This window comes from Chaetodon auriga, chromosome 1 (genome assembly GCF_051107435.1).
Source record: "Chaetodon auriga isolate fChaAug3 chromosome 1, fChaAug3.hap1, whole genome shotgun sequence".
Taxonomy (NCBI): domain Eukaryota; kingdom Metazoa; phylum Chordata; class Actinopteri; order Chaetodontiformes; family Chaetodontidae; genus Chaetodon; species Chaetodon auriga.
Window position 1 is genome coordinate 22,853,726 of NC_135074.1, and position 19,044 is coordinate 22,872,769.

The window sequence follows — 19,044 nt, forward strand, 5'->3', positions numbered from 1 at the left end:
TGTGTGACATGTTGTTAATGTTCTAAACTCAAGGTTTACTTCATGTCCGAGCTTTTTCCCCGTACAGCTTTCAACTGCATCTCACACCACTTTTCAGTGAAAAGATGTTTGACATATATTTTTTTATGAAAAATCGCAGTCAGTGCTAACCCCAGTGAGAAATCCATTGCCTTTCCTGTGACTGCTTCACACTGAAACACTCCTCACATTTTGCCAGCAATAACAGTAACTTAATATAGCTCTGACATGATGTGAAGACAGTGAGTGAAAACTACTGCATACAGAGGTATTACAGTGTGAATACATCGATTGGCTATTGCTGGAAAAAATGTTGCCAAATAGAATAAGAATGGGTTTTGAATTAAGAATAATTGTAAGGATTATACCGTTAATATGGTGGTTAACAAAGGTGAGTGACTGGTTATGAAATGATATAGCAGGTGTACACGACCACCTGTTGTCCCATACATACCATGATGAGGACTGAAGGTTTTGCTGAAAATGTGAGATTCATTCAAAGGCCCTGGTAAAAGTAAACCTTGAGTTTAGAATATCTAAGGTCATCTTGAACTTCTGTGCTCACTTGGTAATGATTGATATTATTGAGCAATTGGAAAATGTATTATTAAGGTGAGCCCCCAGTCAGTTTTTGCAAAAGTGGTCATTAGAGGATGGGGGCAAATGGTAAATCACTGTGTAGTAGTAGCACAAGTAGTCATGAAGTCAGTGATCTGAGTCAGTAATAAGCATTATAAAGCAATAAAGCAACTACTTTACTAACTTTGCTAATTGGCTGACATTAGCCACTATACAATCAAACCAGACCACATGTAGCTGTAACCACTGAGTGAAATGAGCTGAGCAAGAGCATTTGTTTCTCATGAATTCAACTTTTTATTTGTAAGAGGAAGAATATGTGATTTCTCCTTTAAAAAGTTACATAATCTCACTTTGGGGTGAAACAGTACAGGGAAAACAACAATTAGTACTGATGATACTTTAAAATGTGAGATTCAACTGCCTAACTTAGCTTAGCACAAAGACTGGACATGGAGAAATAGCCATCCTGGCACTCCATAAATTGTAGTTTTTAGACACAAAAGTTTATGCACAAAAGCAAGATGAACTGAAAATTGTGAGCTTCAGAGGAGCTGGAAGGCGGATTTTGTTATTTCTGTTCTGTTCGCCAGTTTCAGGCTTTATGCTAAGCTAAACTAATCAGGCTTCTGGCAGTTGCTTCATACTTCCTGTACAACCATGGGAGTGGTATCAATCTTCTCATTTTCTCATAGAAAATACGTATATTTCGCCATACGTCAAACTGTTCCTTTAAATATGAGATTCTGATGAAGCCCTTCACGTCTATTTGTATACATCAGCATTTCTGATAAGTGTGTCTTTAATACATAATGTATATCATAGCATCAGCAGCTACAGAATCCTATCCAACAGCAGTTAACATGCACCATCAATAAATAATATACTGTATACAGACTTTAAAGTGCACATTAAACGATTCACATAAATATAGTCAAATAACAGCAACATTTACTCTCTTGTTCTCGTTTGAAGAAAGCCCTTTTAATTTCTCGTTCAGGAGTTATAGCGAGACGCTAAATAGGAAGCCCTGTCGTCTACACAAGTTATAACAGAAACAGCTATCACACTCAAGTGTCCCACTGTATACACTTACACATATGTAAGCCTGTGAAGGCCAGCATTAGGCTTAAACAACAGTGTGATATTTTGGGGCTTTCTTGCTGAGAGTTAGATAACTTCCTGGAGTCCATTTGTAGTTTTTACTCTTCAATGTTTGTACAGTGAAACAAACGGGATATAAATTGTTGATTAGTGAGCTTTTAAAGATGCTGGTAGGTGGATTTTGTTTCCCAGGCTAGCTGTTTCCGGTCTTATGCTAAGCTAAGTTAGCCGTTAGCTGGCTGTAGCTGCATATTTGCCTATATATAGCCTTGAGAGTGATGTCAATCTTATCGTCGAACTCTCAGCAAGAAAGCAAACAAGCATATTTCCCAAAATGTTTCCTTTAATGAATACACATTAAATAACTTATGTCTGTATAATACAGAGCTAAAAATCTATGCCTCTCCTCAGTGCGAGCACGTGAAACGCAGCATTCAGAGCAGTCGTGAAACACACTGAGTGTTTTCCGTCCACAGTGCTGACTATGAAATGTCTCGTGCTACATTCAGTCTGATCCCATCCAGCTATTTTGTCTCCGACATGCCCCATATGTTCATCTGAGGGCTCAGCAGGCGTAAGGTGGAGGTTTCTCAAAGGGGCTGTAGGAGGATCCGTAGAGGACAGGGGCGTTGGGTGTCAGCATGTAGCCCCCGGGTTCCTGGGTGGCTCCCTGAGGCTGTGGCTGGGTGGGAGCCTGAGAGGGCTGCTGGCTCTGGTTCTCCTCAGACAGGCAGGGGTTGGACGCGGGGCCTCCCTCAGGAATCAGCTGAGGAGTAGCAGGTGGCTGATAGCTGTTGTTATGCTGAGGGAGTGGAGACGAGACAGGGAGTGGCAGGGAATGTGAAAGTATAGCCAAAGATACCGAAATCATTTCTGGCATTTTTATGTGAGGTGTGGTTTTTATTTTATTGATCGTGCCGTTTGGTTCTCTTGGAGCAGCCACAGAAATAGCAGCAAGGATTAGGCATCATCAATAATAAATCTGTGCCAAACATTACAAATGTAAAATCCATCTGTTCTATGAAACGAGACCAGTAGGAGAATCTATGTAGCCGACTTGCTAAATAGCAAACTGTCATCAGATGTACTCGTTTTTGTTTTTGTTTTAACTTTCTTAAACCCTCCAGGCAGCCATTTATGTGCTAATAACTGAGCAGCAATGTAGCTGAAAGCAGGGAGGGACCTTAAAGGAACTCTTCCTCTTTGTTCAAAAGCTTGTTAAAATCTCCAAAATCCAGGCAAGAGAGTCCCAAAGCATGTTAATACGTACTAATTAGAACTAAATACAGAGTGCAGCTGAGGCAGATGGGAATGTCATTAGCTTTGCAGATATTTGTTCATAAACCAAATTTTGACCTGACAATGACACCGGGCGGTGAGAATTCATCCTGAGGAGACCATGAATGTTTGTAATTTCAGTTATTCAGATATTCCACTTAAAACCACAAACCTCACGGTGCCTCTAGAGGAGGTCAGAGATCACCAATCTCAGTAGCAGTCATCCTCTCGACACCATGCATGTCTACACTAAATTTAATAGCAATCCATCGAATAACTGATATTTCAAAGTGACCCCTACAGCTGTGCTTCCACTGTCTTAAGATTTCTATCTAAGAAAGAAAAACAAAAAACAGCATTTATCCCTCAGTAGACATGGAACAGTGAGACTGAAGATGCATGCTTTTAGTTTTGCAGGTATCCACCTAGCAGTGCAGATTAATAGTTTTCTCTTCGGTCAAGTGCTGTGATGTTAGAGTGAAACAGCTGTGCAGCAACAGCACATTTGATCCAGTGCTGCTCATCTGGTTTCCAAACTAAAACACCGTAACAGAAGCTTGACCTTTTTCTCATTAGATATTCTGACCTGTCATTGTAGGAAAAACACAGATGTTACTAATAACATTAACATGCGTTCCAGTGATCCATGACAGTGTGACAGTGAGCCAAAGTACCCTGAAACTGAGGTAGATAAACTGAACTCAACCATCACTAATTTTGTTATTCACACCTGAGCTTTTCTAATATTGTATCGTCAGTTAAAAGGTGCCTATTAATGGTTCTTGTCTTGGTCTGGGTCCCTCACCTGCATGGGTACTGGATAGTTGGGGTAGGCGGGTAGAGTCTGTCCCGAAGGACAGAAGCCAGTGTAGGTGAGCATGTGCTGGGTCGGGTTGTACAGGATGTGGGGTGGCGGCGTTGGGCTGGGAGCCATCTGCGGAGTCGGTTTCTGCTGCAGGAAAACAGTAAAAATGCTTTGGATAAGATGAAAAATCATCAAAGGAGGCTCGAAGGCAAATGTGAAAGAGTGTGCACCAGTTATACATGAACTGCACACACACTTCATTGTATTAGAATAAGTATGATAGCTGCCTAATGTAGCGTAGCAACAATAATCGTAATATCAGGACGATTAAGACCAACAAAATCAGATCAGAGATTTTCATGTCTTCTCAACAGATTAACAGACTCCAGTCATGCCTGCTGAAGTGAGGTTTATGTACTTTCATGTGTCGGCAGGAACCTTTTTTTTGTTATGTAGTAAACCACAAATATATCTGCAAGAATCTTTGGTAACAGAGCAAAAATGCAAGATACTGTTGGGCTGTCATTAAAATAACTCTAATGATGATTGAAGTCAGGATCTTATGGTTCACACACAGGCAAGAAACAGATGTCAGGGACTTTACGTTGTTCAGTGTCAGACAGTGTGTGTGGCCTGGAGGCAAAAAGGAAAGGCGACTAGTTTGAAGTGATGAGTATAATAAAAAGCCTTCATCGAGGTGCTGAGGCTTTTTATTTCCCTCCGGATTCAGACTGCCTTTAAATCTTCTCTCTGTGAATTTTCTGTGGCCCTTCACTTTTTTTTTTTTCAAACGTCTTGTCCGTAAAGTAAACATGCCCTCCATTTTTTTTTCTCCTTTTTAAGTGGGAACATTTTTTTGGACTCCTCCTCACTATATCCTTGTACGCTCCGAGGATGGCAGCAGCGATGATTCCCAGGAACAAGCCGATCACGTTGAGCACCACTGAGGCCCACAGCAGACGGTGCAGGTGGATCACATCCCAGCAGCTGCTGACCCCGGTGAACTCATAGTACTGTGTGTGATACTCTGTGCTAGAGGAGAAAGAGAACAAGTGGGCGGTGTAATCGTGAGCTGGTGAGGACTAGACCTGATCCACCATACCTCTGTTTTTTAACTATTATAGCCATAAATCATTTTATATTAAGAGGAGGTGAAGAAAACAAAGAATCCCCCAAACTATCCATCACGTGTACTCACTTTATGACCTTTGTCTGCTAATAGCTGAGCATTAAAGTAGCTGAAAGCAGGGAGGGACTTTTTGGAAAACTCTTCCCCTTTGGTGTGTTCAAGAGCTTATGGAAAACTCCAAAATCTGGGATTTGAAAGCTGGCTGTAGAATAGGAAACTGCAAGAAATTGCAATGCAAGAAAGTGCCAAAGTCACATGATCCATTTCAGTTTGTGTGCGTTTTCTCTGAGTGATTTTCCGACAGCAGCCTGGAAATGCAATTTTTGGCAGCCAGCTCTGAAATCTAGGATATTGTTTTTACACTCGCCCCTGCTCTCTGCTGTATGATCACAGAATTATAACATTACAATGGCCAAAAATAGATAAACATGTTCACTGTGATAGACAGTTCAGCTAAAAACATGTGAATATAGTCTGTAGTGATGTCAAGTACATGCATATTGAAGTTAATGGGTTAAAAAGTGCAGACCCAGCTGCATTACCCTTATTTATCCAAAACAAGGTGTGCTCACACACACACACACACACACACACACACACACACACACACAGAGGCACACACACACCTTTCACAGTTGTACAGGTAGCAGCAGTAGCAGGTGTTGCTCCTCAGTTTTAACTTGCATGCTCTGTTGAATGAACGGCACGTCACCTGCGGCGTCAGAGAAGAGGTTCTCAGAGCAGATCATTTGTAATAAAAAGATAAGATAAGCAGGAGGTGGACAAACAATCTGGACAAAGAAACACATGGGAAAATGTCTACATGTCTACATGTAATGTCCAGAACTTCTATTCTTCTGCTTTCAGTACAGTAACATTATTTGACCACTAGGTGTCACTACACGCATTGAGAATTTTTCAATTAAAGCCCAAAAGGCTGCAAGAACGCAACATATAATCCTATATGTTAGCCTAAAATTCATTTCAAGCATCATTTACATCATTTACAACACAAACTTAAAGCAGTGTGTGCGAGGAGGAGGATTAGCTAAAAGTAAAGGTCATGAATGGAAACCAGGCTACTTAAGGATATGAATGAAGCGTATTTGCTCAGTGTGAAATGCCTCGTATGCTTATACAACACAAACAACGACAGGTGATATCAAGTGTGTCTACAGTATGTATGCATGCATGAGAATCACCTCAGTGTAGTAGCTGTCGTAGGCGTAGCCTGATCCACTGACGTAGAAGTCACATATGTCCTCCTGCAAGGGTCTTGTGTCCTGTGTGTTAGAAACATGAGTCACAGCTATGTGTAAACAGGCAAACTAATGAAGAATGTCTAAATTAATCAACTTGTCACACACCAAAATCATCTAAAGGTTTCTCCAGCATCATTTTTGGAATAAATTCTCCATAATCAGTAACTCGCTTCACATGCGTGATTCTGTCCATCCACAACATGTGCCTGCTCAAAACCGTCCACTTCACCGGGACTACAAACCCTACAGCATTAAACCTCACTGGACTTTATATAATGTGAAATATAATGCGATTGTCCAAAGCTTGAAGGAGCAATAAATATGATTTTTACTGTCCCGCGGGCACCAAATTAATATATCTGCAGGGGTTTGATAGCACTGTTGATCAATATCAGTGAGTTGGTGCCAGGTGCTGAGAGGCCCAGCTTTTTAAACCCTCCACACTCGTTAAGACACTCATTAAAATTCATTCGTCTGATGTGACACACTGAGGTGTTCATGTCAATGGATCAAATTTCTAGGATTTCTAGGAAGCAAACATGACCTTTTTTGACCTGTCAGCATTTTCTGTTTGTTCCCTTATAGACAAATTCACACATTTGTGGAAATTAGATTTCACGCATGTTAATTTAGTGTGGGAGTTATGAAAGTCTATACTGAGAGTTTGAAATTGTCCTCTGACTGATGCTGCGATGGGGAGTCTTCCCATGAAAACTAAATTACAAACATTACATAGGAGCGAACGTTTGCCGCAGAGAGAGACAAAAATCTTTGTGGAGTTTCTTTTTATGTGCTAATTTCTCTTTCAATAAAAAATATATTGCAAAATATTTTATATCTACATCAGACTCCAGCAGAACATCGCAGGGATGTTAACCGTTAAATCGATTCTCCCTTGAAATAGAGTTAAAGATGTATTTTTGGAAACACATATTCTTCTTCTGTTGTTGTGTAGTATGTGTTTTTATTTCTTTGCTTTGTGTTACAAGTTTCCAGTGTCTTAGAGAAAGTAAAATAACGTTTGGACACATTTCATCAGCCCTGTTACGCTGAATGTTTCTCCATCTCTTCAGGTGGCCCGGCGGCTCTCTGCAGGTCGGCCACTGAGATTAGCTGGTCTGGTCTGGCTGTCTGGTGTCATGATAGGACTGACAGTTCTGTCTGATTACATCCACAAAGTTCCTGATCTGACCTGCATCTCTGCAGCCAAACTCCCCGTCTCTGCTGACCTGTGTGATTAAATCTGGTGTGTGAATGTGTGTCAGGGTTTGTTCGGGGTGAATTAGCTTGTGTTTCCTTCTTGTCGGTGCAGGCGTGTACATGCATGTGATACCTACGATGAACTCTGAAGCGATGATCCCATCCACAATGGCACAGAAGAAAGACGCGATGACTCCGATACTGATGAAAATGATGGCTGCCATGAGCTTAAAGGGATGAGGAGAGCGTGAAGGAGGACAAAAAGAGGGTAAAGTCATGAGAAATCATTTCAGAACATCATCATTTCACTGTCCTGAGTATTTAATATTTGTTTCTTATTCATTAATTCATATCCTGGAGTCAAAATTTTATCATAAGCATACGACACAAGTGTGGTGTTTCTGCTGATGTGTGTCCTAATTGGTTGTCTGCAGCATCTGGAGTGCAGGACAATAAAGGAAATGTACGGCTTCTTCTACTGCCAATGCAGAGGAGCTTTGTGGGTAATTTATGGGCAAAGAGACAACATATGTGACCTTTTGTACCAGCCAGGTCAATCTAATTCTCACAATCTGATACACACACACACAGACACACAGACACACAGACACACACACACACACACACACACACACACACACACACACAGGGTCTGGTGAGACCCAAATGTCACACATTCACACAGTTCCATAAATTAAGCCCAAGAATCTGATCACTGATCAGTAACCTCAAATCCTTATTCTTCAAACAACTGAAAGTATTTTTCTGATATCTCTCTCACACACACACACACACGCACACACACACACACACACACACACACACACACACACACACACACACACACACACACACACACACAGTCCAGCAGACCCAGCTGGCTGATCACAGATGTCTGATCGTGAACTTTATCACTGAGCATCGTTTGCTGTCTGTTCAATCGCTCCTCCAGGACCAAACCTCCTGTACTGAAGCAGCAGATTAAACACACACTTTTTTTTTCTATCTACTGTATCTATCTATCTAACAATCAGCCCCAAAAAACAAGAAAATTAAGGAAAAAGGTAGTGTAGATTTTTATAATGTGCAGTACATCTACTGATCCTGCACTGACAAGACTGACTCATTTGATTTCTAAAAGACTTTTCCTGTCGTTGATTTCTGATTCCTGCCATTGAAAAGTTTTTTGTGTTTATTTTTACAGAATTTTCCACTAGATTTCTTTCATCTAGAATAATTTTCTTGGTTGGACTACTATGACAAGCCAAAATATCTGCTGTGAAAAAGGCCTATTAACTTTTTTTCTATTACAATACAGAAATGATCATATAACGAAAAAAAAATAACATTTTCTTTCAAATAGGTATGAATTTGCTGTGAGATCCAGCTCCACTGGTTGAAGGTGCTGCACACCTGTACAGGTGTCTTCACTTGTTCTGGCTGATTAGACCTCTGCTCAGGTCGAAGCTGTGCAGGAACATGTTTTCAATCAACATGTAAAATAGGCTTGAATTCATTTGGTCATGCTGGTGTATCACTTGTTTGTAGCAGCAAGGGCTGAGAAACCTGCTTAAATGGAGGACAGGTGACATATGAGGCAGCAGGCATGACACTGAAAACCTCCTGCTAATCAAAGAGCAGCCGCTGGTGGAGATGCTGCAGTTAAAATGCTTAAAAGGTTCCTATAGCTTTTAAGTGTTGCCAGAGACAGCCCAGTCCATATGACTGCAGTAGTTGGATGCATAGCAGATTCTGGGGGCCACAGGGCAAAAATCTGCTGTTGGACTGGATGATAGTTGCACTGTGCATTGTGTGTGTGCTCTGTCAAGTACCACAGTGTTGCACATGGCAGCTTCATTATATCACCTAGAGATACACTATGAAAATGTGCTTTATGCTGACTGGATTAATACATCAAATGACAACATTTATGAACAAATGATATAAAAGAAAAAAATAAAATGCTGGAACAATAGGCCTGCTCCACACCCCTATGTTTTCACTGTGTCAGATAGTTTGTGGGATTTTGATTTAACACAACTTCATTTGCAAAGGTGCAACATCTGAACACGATATAGACTAATTCCAGGACCTGCATGAGTTGATGTTGTACAATACTGCTGCAAATGTCCATACCAATTTGCAAGGCTTCGGTTTTGAAGTGCACTCAGTGATAACGGTATAAGCTGCCTCACCTGTGTGGGTGGACCACTGGTAATTGAGACCTTTCAGCTTCATTTGGTTTTTGGTTCCACAGGTTTGACAAATCAGAATTAAACATGCCTGTTCAATATAGTGCTGTAAACATCCAAAACATGAACCGATCAGGCTTTTTTGACCATTCAGTTTTATCCAAGCACATTAAACGCCTAGCTGCGATTAACACGAGGCGTGGTGAAAAGAGATACTGAAACGAGGGGTTTTTAAAAATGAATTTCCCTCAACAAAGTGAAATAAGAGCTGAAGGTTGAGAATAATAAGCTTTCTCTGGGTGGGTTTTATCTGCCACTGGCCCACACTCTCCAGTTCATTAGCGGTTTAAATGACTCTGCTTTTATGGGCTGCAAGTGGGAGATGAGGCCAGCAGCAGAGACAATAGAGCCTGACAACTGCATTACTTCACATTACCTTAGCACCAGCTGCCAGCACATAAAACACCTCAACACACACTCTGTCGTCCCCAAATCTCCCCTGATCCAACTGAAGCAGAGAGGAAAATCAAACACTGTGAAAGATTAAAGACACACAGTCACGTACTGTAGATAGTTTTCTGCTCCCAGGAGTCGAGTCAGTAAGGGCACATTTAAAAGTAAAGTAAGTAGTCAGTAAATTTACTCAAGTACTGTACAGTTCAGTACAGTTGTGAGGAACTGTACTTATTATTTCTATTATATGCTACTTTTGTGCTTTTTATTGCACCACATTTATGAGACAGCTATGTTTCCAAGTTACTTTTCAAATTTTCCTGTTAGAAGTGATCAAATTGTGCACTGTGTAAAAGACCAGCTAGACCACTCTTTGTCATACTTCAAGTACATTTTGCTGATATGACTTTGGTTTTTCTACAACCCTGATTGGAAAAAATTTGGGACACTGTGTAAAGCATAAATATACTTAATAGAGAACAATAAAAAGGCAATCTATTTAATGTTTGACCTCATCAGCTTCATTGATTTTTGTAAATATATGCTTATTCTGAACATGTTTCAAACGTGTTGGAAGTTGGAACAGAAGCAACAAAAGACCTGGAAAGTTGTGGAATGCTCCAAAAACACCTGTTTGGAACATTCTACAGGTAAACAGGTTCATTGGTAACAGGTGATAGTATCATGATTGGGGATGAAAGGGGCATCCTTGAAAGGTTCAGTCGTTTACAAGAAAGGATGGAGCGAGGTTCACCACTTTGTGAAACACATGATTGTATAAAGGATATTAATACATGTTGGTGGTAAACACAATTTGTTTGCAAATGATTGCAATGCATTGTTTTTATTTATCTTTTACTGAGCGTCCCAACTTTGCTGGATTGTATATCAGTAGGATTTGAATTAGGGGTGTCGTATTGACGATAACTGTTACGTTGGAATACTGGAATACTGATATCGTGTTAATGATACTCAATATTGTGTACATAATCCAATGGCTCTCAAACAATTCTCCCCCAAATTAGTTATTTTCTCCAAAAGATTTGGGCTCTGTAAAAAAGACTGCCTGTTGTATGTCCCAGAATTTTTTTTCTCATTTTCTATTGATATTACAATAATATCGTTATCATGAATTCCACGATAATCATGTAGTGAAAACCTTATGTTGTGACAACCTTACTTCGAATGAAGGACTTTTACTTGTAATGAACACTCTTTACATCAAGGTATTGGTACTTTCACTTAACCCTGCAATGCACAGGGTTGATGTTGTGTTTTTGTCCACCTGGTGAATAAGTCCAATGTTCACTCTTTTTGCTCTGTTTTTGTCTCTACTGACTCCTGAGGGAAATATCTGGCTCTTTAGCTGCTACATGCTCCACCATGTTCACCAGCTAGTTGCTAACTGTGCGGGAAGTGAGTGAACTAAAACAGTAACACTGCAGGCCGGGCAGCTACACAATGAGCTCAAACTTGTTTTAAAGCTCCGTAAAGCTGAGGGTAGCTGCAGGTTCACGTTATAGTTCTCTGTAGGTTCATCGCTACTGCGATGCCTTTCACACTGTCACACTTCTTGTACATTGTTATTTGTTACATTATTGACATGAAGATCTTGATCATAGCCATTTTCTACCATTATGTAAGAATTAGTGACATCTAGCTGTGAGATGACAGATTGCAACTGACTGAATAGCCATCGCCTCACCCTTTCCAAGCATGAAGAGACATAGAGCCAGAGTTTGGTTTGTGTGTTCTGGCCATTTGGACATTTAAGTACTGAAAAACTGAGAGAAATATTGATAAAAGACCCAGATGATGAAAGTTTTAGAGAAGAAGATACACCAGTGACCAAGAGATAAAGACGCAAAGAGGGATTTTATAGCAGTCAGTAAAGATACTTGTCAGGTTATGTAACTAAAGTTGCTGACTGCTGCAAGGTCTTCTTCCCTGCTCAGTGGTCCAGTGACCACAGATGGACACACTGGTAATAAGAACGTGTTGGGTAAAATACGGCCCTTTAAAAGGTTCACCGCTCTGCTCTCCAAGCTGCAAGGTGACCTGAAGGACAGCAGCCTCTGAGATACAGGCAGTAACTACAGAGGAGACTGCTGGAGCAAAGAGCATGAGCTACACGAAGCATCTAGTCATAAAGAAATCGTACAGTGCATGAGGGCAGTGAAGCCTGTTTTAGGGCCAGTGAGGAAGGGAGCTTTTCTTTTTTTTTCTCTCAGTCACAGACAGAATTTCATGCACCACGATCCTTTTAAACATTTTGGAGGACGAGATAAGATAAAGTGAAAAGCAGCAGCCCACGAGTCATTAAGTTTTTTTTAAAGCTTTATCTAAGATACGTCAGTGGTGCACAAATGTGTGTTTTACCTGCAACAACGCCTCACATTGATAAAGAGGATGGTCTCTCTCCGGAAGATTTGTGATATGAGCCTTAAAACGCCCAAATCTAGGCAAAGAGATGCAACTGGACAGATGCTTAACACTGATCTGTGTGGTATATAATTATGGGTGGTGGAAGAGTGCATACATTTGTCTTCCTCTCTAATAAAAAGGTATCAGTTCTGACTCTATGCCTCCGGGTTTTCAGCTGTGGGTGACATTATTTTTGTTTGCAAAAGTGTTTATTATCATACAGAGCTCAGGATATGCGGGCTGTTGGTTTTTTTGCTCTCACAAAAATTACAGTTTTGTACGGCCAGCCATGTTGTTTTTGTCACATTTTTAAGGTAAGTGAAACCACAAACAAAATCTTTATCCCAAGAAAAACCCCTGACCCAAATCTTACTCAGATAGATGTCACAGTTGCTTTGTAGATATTTGACGATTATACTAATTTGTAGTAGATAATTTTGAAAAAATGGTCATCAATTTTTGTAGGACCAAATACGAATTATTGTCCTCTACGAAGGACGATCAGCACAAACTCAAAGGGCTCAATCTTAGAAACATGTACAAATACACATGTTCTTAAGTATGCTGCACTATCTACACTATACAATGAATGACTTAGAAATTAAAATGAATAGTTTGATGTAAGTGTTTTGTAACCACTTCAACATTCAGTCACTGTTGTGAACTTAAAAAACATTTGCTTAGCTTTTACTTGTGTTTTCTTGTTGTGTTTCATCATTATGATTTCATTTTCAGTTTTCCAGTGTTCATTTCTAGAATGGTTTATGTGGTATATCTTTATTGATTCTTCAAATTTTTATTCATATTTGAATTTTATATCTGTTTTTATTTTAGCTGTGCATTCTAAAAAAGTTGTGCCGCACTGTAAAATGTAAATAGAAACAAAATGTGATTTACAAAACACTTAAACCCCATATTTAATTGAAAAAAGCATAAAGACAACATATCAAATGCTGAAACTGAGAAATTTCATTGTCTTTTGGAAATTATTTCCTCATTTAGAATTTGATGCCAGCAACATGTTTCAAAGAAAGTTGGGACAGAGGTAACAAAAGACTGGAAGAGTTGTGAAATGCTCAAAGAAAAGACCTGGTGGAACCTCTCACAGTTCATTAGGCCAACTGGCAACAGGTGAGTAGCATGAGTGGGAGTCTTTCTGAAGTAAAGATGGGAGGAGTTCACCGCTCTGTGACAGACTGTGCTGTCAAATAGTGTAACAATTTAATTATGTTTCTTAACGCAAAACTGCAGAATTTGGGGATTTCATTGTCTACAGTACATAATATACTCAAAAAAATTGGAGAATCTGGTCCCAAGCTCATTTAAGATGGACTGAGACAAAGTGGAAAACTGTCCTGTGATCTGACAAGTCCAAATTTGAAAGTCTTTTTGGTGTTTCTGTTATTTCTACCGTCTTATTAGTCTGTCTCCTGTAAAGTGCATTGAAGTAACCTGCATGAAAGGTACTATGAAATAAATTTTGATCGCTCAATTGATTTCTCCAATCAAGAGTCAAAACGAAAATGTCTGTTTGACAGCAGCAAATGAACTAGTCTGACTGTTTACAGTTCAAGCAACATCAAACCCTCCATCTGCTGCTTCATGAGGCCAAAGGACTGTGACATCCAGGAAGTAAGAGAAGTGTTGAAGCTCTCAGGTGTCCGTGGCATTGTGGTACAGTTAGTTGTTCTTTAATGAGCGACCTCGCTTCTGCCAGGTGGCTCTCATGTTACAGTATGAGCCTCGGACACAGAAGGGAAGAAGACACCTGTGTGAGGAGACCATTGTGTCACATGTGCCTCATAAGAGACACTGCAGACCAGCGCCAGTGTGACAGCGATCACACCATTAAAGTTTAAAGTGCAGCCCTGGGAATAATGCCAAAGAGACAGACAGATACAGCAGGTAGTTAATGCCCGAGGATTCACACATTTAAACAAGGAGAGAAACAAAATCAGGGACTCAAAAGGAGTGAGAACCTGGAGAAAATACTGACCTTCTTACACATAAAAACTGTCTTTATCTTGGTTAAATGTAGGCGACTACAAGGAGTTTTTAACTGATTATGAAACAGTCAAAATTCAATTCTGATGCCTGTATAAAAGCTACATAAGCAAACAAGACCATCATCAAGAAGATGGGTTTGATATCCTGCAAAAACAGATCAAATGATTTAGGGAATATGTTTAAATTTTCCAAGGCAAAGTTGCAAGGAAGCAGAAAAGAAGCAGTCATACCGCATTTGTCCACATGGGCCTCCAAAATCACACATAGTGAAAGCTCCTTGCTTTAAATAAGGCTTTATTTTGAACTATGTTGGCTATACTCACACAGACACTCTCTGAACAGCGTGGACAGCTCTGGGAAAAGTATACGTGTACGCCAGATTAGATATAGTACACTGTAGCGTAACGTAAGATAGCGATACCGTGGATGCCTCATGAAAAATTCACAAGACACACTGATATACCACAGTCATGGTGACAGAGGGAATGTCTGACAGAGGGAAGACAAATTTTCTGTTTCTCTGTGCTGTAAAATATCTCTGAATGTGTCTAAAATATCTGTAAAGTCCATTCAGAAAAAATAAATGTCTCTGGGCTTTGTTCAGCTTCAGCTCTGATGCTTTTAAGCTAACATACTGAGCAATGCCCAGCATTAGCTTATTGCTATTGAGGACACTGAGGTCCTAAGACATCCTCAGTGATTTTTTGTAAATTTGTAGGCTTTATCACCCCACAGTAAACTAACACACAGCATGTGTATTATAGTCATATTGTATAGTATTTCTTGGCTTAATATATTTAAATTATCCCTTAGCTAAGCCACGCTCCCCTTATTGTTGCTACATCAGTTGAGTGATAAAAGAGGTAAATTTACTGCTCAAAATCTGTTGTGTGTGTTTGAAACAATGGGCCCTCGATTTCAGACAGACATACAACATTGGCTTCTCATTTCTAGCCAGCGACCATTCATTTTGTCAGCTAAAATGACGACTGGACTGGCATGATTTATCAACAGTAGCTAGCTAGCTAATTAAGCTAATGTTAGCTTTGTTGACTTTTTGATGTTAGTTTAGCTGCTTATAGTTTAACTGGACAAACAAGAGGTTAGATTTATGCTTTATTGTTCATATTTTTACAAGGCATATTTCACTTTTTAGATAACCAGAGACGAGGCTTGAGGACTCTTCTTATCTAACAAAGCAGGACAAAGCTGCTAATGTTAGCCTACACTTTTGTCAATTGGATGACTTTTAGGTCAACAAAAAAATGAAGAATTCAGTATTTCCTCGCCAAAGCATTATTCTGAATAGCGTGCAGTAGAAGGATTAGAAACATTTTAGTCCGTCATGAAAAATCCAAATAAATTAAAGCACTTTAAAGACTTTCGTATCGAATCGTTTGGTTTGGTTTCTTCTCTTGATTAGACAGTCAGTGCTTATGTTGAACTGAAAAATTCAATATTCCCACAAGACATTTCTGACAATAACTCAAAAGAATAAATAAGACGTTGTTGAAACTAACTTGGAATAAGTTAAATTAGATGTGTACAACAAAATAATTAGGACGAATTCTTAGGGGGGAAAATGAGAACTTGCAATCTGCTAACATTTCTGTGTCACTGGTGTCCTCTTCAGTCCTTGCAGAGACGCAGTTAATCTCATGCTGGGTTTCATGTACTGCGAAAGCGATACTGATTACTTAAATGACACGGAGGAATAGTTTCAGCCTCTGGTTGCCACTGGCCCTCAAAGCAGTTGCGTTTCTCTGCAGCTTTCACTTGTCGACAGTTTCTCTTTCATTCTGTTTCACTTCTTTTCCAGGAGTCTGAAACTCTCAGTCTCGATTTTCTATTTTATTTATTTAGCTATTTTTACTTTAATCATTACCACAAAGTTTAAAAGGGAGTCAGGGAATTCTGATCAGAGGCTTCCCTCTCTTTCCTTACATTTTAAAAGAATTGAATCTTTGTAGCTCAGGTGGTTGCTCTACCTGTCAGTGTCACCAGCCTGGAGTCACTGACATGATGATTTTCTGAAGCCCCTTTTGTGCAGAGAGGCAAATTGATGATATTATACCTGTGTCCCTGTCTGAAATAAAGGAGCCCTGTCAGCAACTGACCAATACTAATGAAATTTACCCTCTTGTCATTGAAATCCAGAGCCAATCACATTCACTTCCCCTAACCACAACTTCAGTCATGCACGAGGACCAAGAACACATTACGCTGCCATCGAGTAATCAGATTTACTTCTTGCTCATAATAGAGCAATTTCCCATAAAAACTGTTTAGTGAATTTGGAAAGTCTGTAACACAATCCCCTAATTTATAGTGTCCTGTTTTCCTGGAACAGTGCCTCATTTGTAGAAGATGAATATTATGAAACTCAGACAGAAGTCACCTTGAGAGAGAACAGAAGGCTAAATAGGACTTAGGGTGCACAATTCGAACTGTTGCCATAAACAAAAACATGGCCAAACATATTCATACTGGTTACAATTTACACATCCTCCTAGCTGTCCTTTTAGGTCTGTTTGGTCTCCAGCAACTTGCTAAATGCCCTGTTTTCTTCATCAACTAGTTGCCAGCTAGTCTGTTTGGTGCAGGGCAGGTAGTGTCTGGTGGGTTTATTTCACTCAATGTGTGTCAATGTGTGGAGCTGAATGAAGGCAGGGGAGATTACACAGCTGGAAACATCTGTTTGTTAATCACTGTATTGGGCTATGCGTGTGCAGGGATAGTTAGAAGCTGACAAGATGTTTATAGTCGAGGTAAAAATACCCTCAGGAAATTAGACTTACTTGCATACATCTATAAAAGCTACGAGCTGTCGTTTTAAAGACTATGGTAAGGTTTATTTATCTTTCCTTATTCCTCTTAAGCTAAAGCTATCCACAGCTGCTAAAAAGTGAACCATTCAAAAGGATGGAATAAGTGAAACTGTCATTGTAATGTGATTTTTATATGTGTTACAGCATTGACAGGACAAGCAGAACAGCAGACTCACCATGGGTCTGCGGTTTTCCACCAGGTGGATGCCAACAATACCCAGAAATGCTCCAAAACTCAGCTGGAGGCACAAAGAGATCAAAGCGGAAGAAACAATTAGGGTTCAGAGGAAGAAGCAGACAACAAGTCACAGTCGTAGAGCGTTTGAGGGGTCAGTGAGGGGAGGTGTCACTCACGGTGATGCCGGGGTAATATCCAGCGACAGGCACGTTGTCTGTGCGAGTGGCAGAGATCAGACCCACAGTCAGCACCAGCAGAGCCAGAGACAGCAGAGACACAGTCACCCACAGGGCCGACCTCCTCCGACGCTGGTACTGAACTGAGGACGAAGAGGAGGAAGAAACAGGGTGACATGAGGACCTCTCCACATTGAAGGGACATTGCAGTGTTGCAGCAGCAGTTCACATGTCACAAAACACACATAACTTACACTAAACTGACCTGAGGAAAGTATACACACATGCAAAGACACTACTGTACTAGATAAGATGAAAAATCAAACAAAATAGACAAATAGATCTAATTATATTCATGACCACTAATTCCTCAGTCAGTGAGGTTTTCTAGTGTGCAAGAACTTTTTCAAAGACATTAACTACATCAGGTGAATGTAAAAAGTACGTTTCCTTCTGGATGGTAGTGGAGAACAAAACAGCATAAAAAGCAAACACTCAAGTAAAGTACAAGTAACCGACCTCAGGACTACCTATGTGCAGTATTTGAGTAAATGTACTTTCCACCTGAACTGTGGGAGAAGCGTTTCAGGTATTTTTAACAGAAGAACAAACACAACAAACCTGTTTGAGAATGAAATTGTGTCTTTGCCTTGAAGGACTTTTTACTCACAAGTCTGCGTCCAATTTAAACGGAGCAACACCGAAATCTTGCACTGTAGAAAAAAACATCATGTGTTCATACAGAGCTCATGAGACTGTACCTGCAGGATCCAGTATGTCTGTCGCTGTTTGCTGAGTTGCCTGCTGGGTTTCAGGCTGCTGCATCTCGACTCAGTCTCGATGAAATAGCTCTAAAAATGAAAGATGAGGCAGCTGAAGCGACGCGTTTGAATGCTTTTTGTTTTCTTCCTCCCCGTTAACTCAAACCAGAGTCCTCATCCTCCGGGAGCGCGGCCACAAGCAACAAGCTGCGAGTGAAATGAGTGAAATTAAAATTCAATCATTTTTTTTTTCCATAGATGAGAGTGTGACCACAGCTGGTCCTGAGTCTTAACAGGTTCAACTTTTCTTGCAGCATGAGAGAGAGAGAGAGAGAGAGAGAGAGAGAGAGAGAGAGAGAGAGAGAGAGAGAGAGAGCAACCAATCAGCTGCCTGTATTCACCTCAGTGATAAATTATTAAATAATTTTCTTTAATGCATCTCAGACTTTGCATTCTTGTTGAAAAACACTCACAGCATGTGGTTAAAGTCAATACTACATGATAGAAATGTGGGTAAAGTGAGTTTTCGGTGAGTTTTAATGTTTGCAGGCTGCAGTCCTGACTGGTCATGATGCTGCGCTGTTGAGGAGGAATATGAGTTTATAGCGCCCCCCGTCGGCCAACACCTGAACACAACCTTTGGGAATTTC

At 40.2% G+C, this 19,044-nt stretch overlaps 1 protein-coding gene across 1 annotated transcript; it reads right to left on the reverse strand.

The window, feature by feature from the left end:
- Positions 1-2,266: 2,266 nt before the first annotated feature.
- tmem255b (transmembrane protein 255B) lies at positions 2,267-18,458 on the reverse strand. The gene is made up of 9 exons (XM_076739345.1): positions 18,395-18,458; positions 17,634-17,776; positions 17,456-17,518; positions 7,513-7,602; positions 6,116-6,196; positions 5,540-5,625; positions 4,657-4,816; positions 3,785-3,931; positions 2,267-2,503 (listed from the first exon to the last, which is right to left on the reverse strand). Exons 1-9 carry the CDS (start codon positions 18,456-18,458, stop codon positions 2,267-2,269), a joined length of 1,071 nt encoding a protein of 356 aa, XP_076595460.1.
- Between the last annotated feature and the right edge of the window lie 586 nt (positions 18,459-19,044).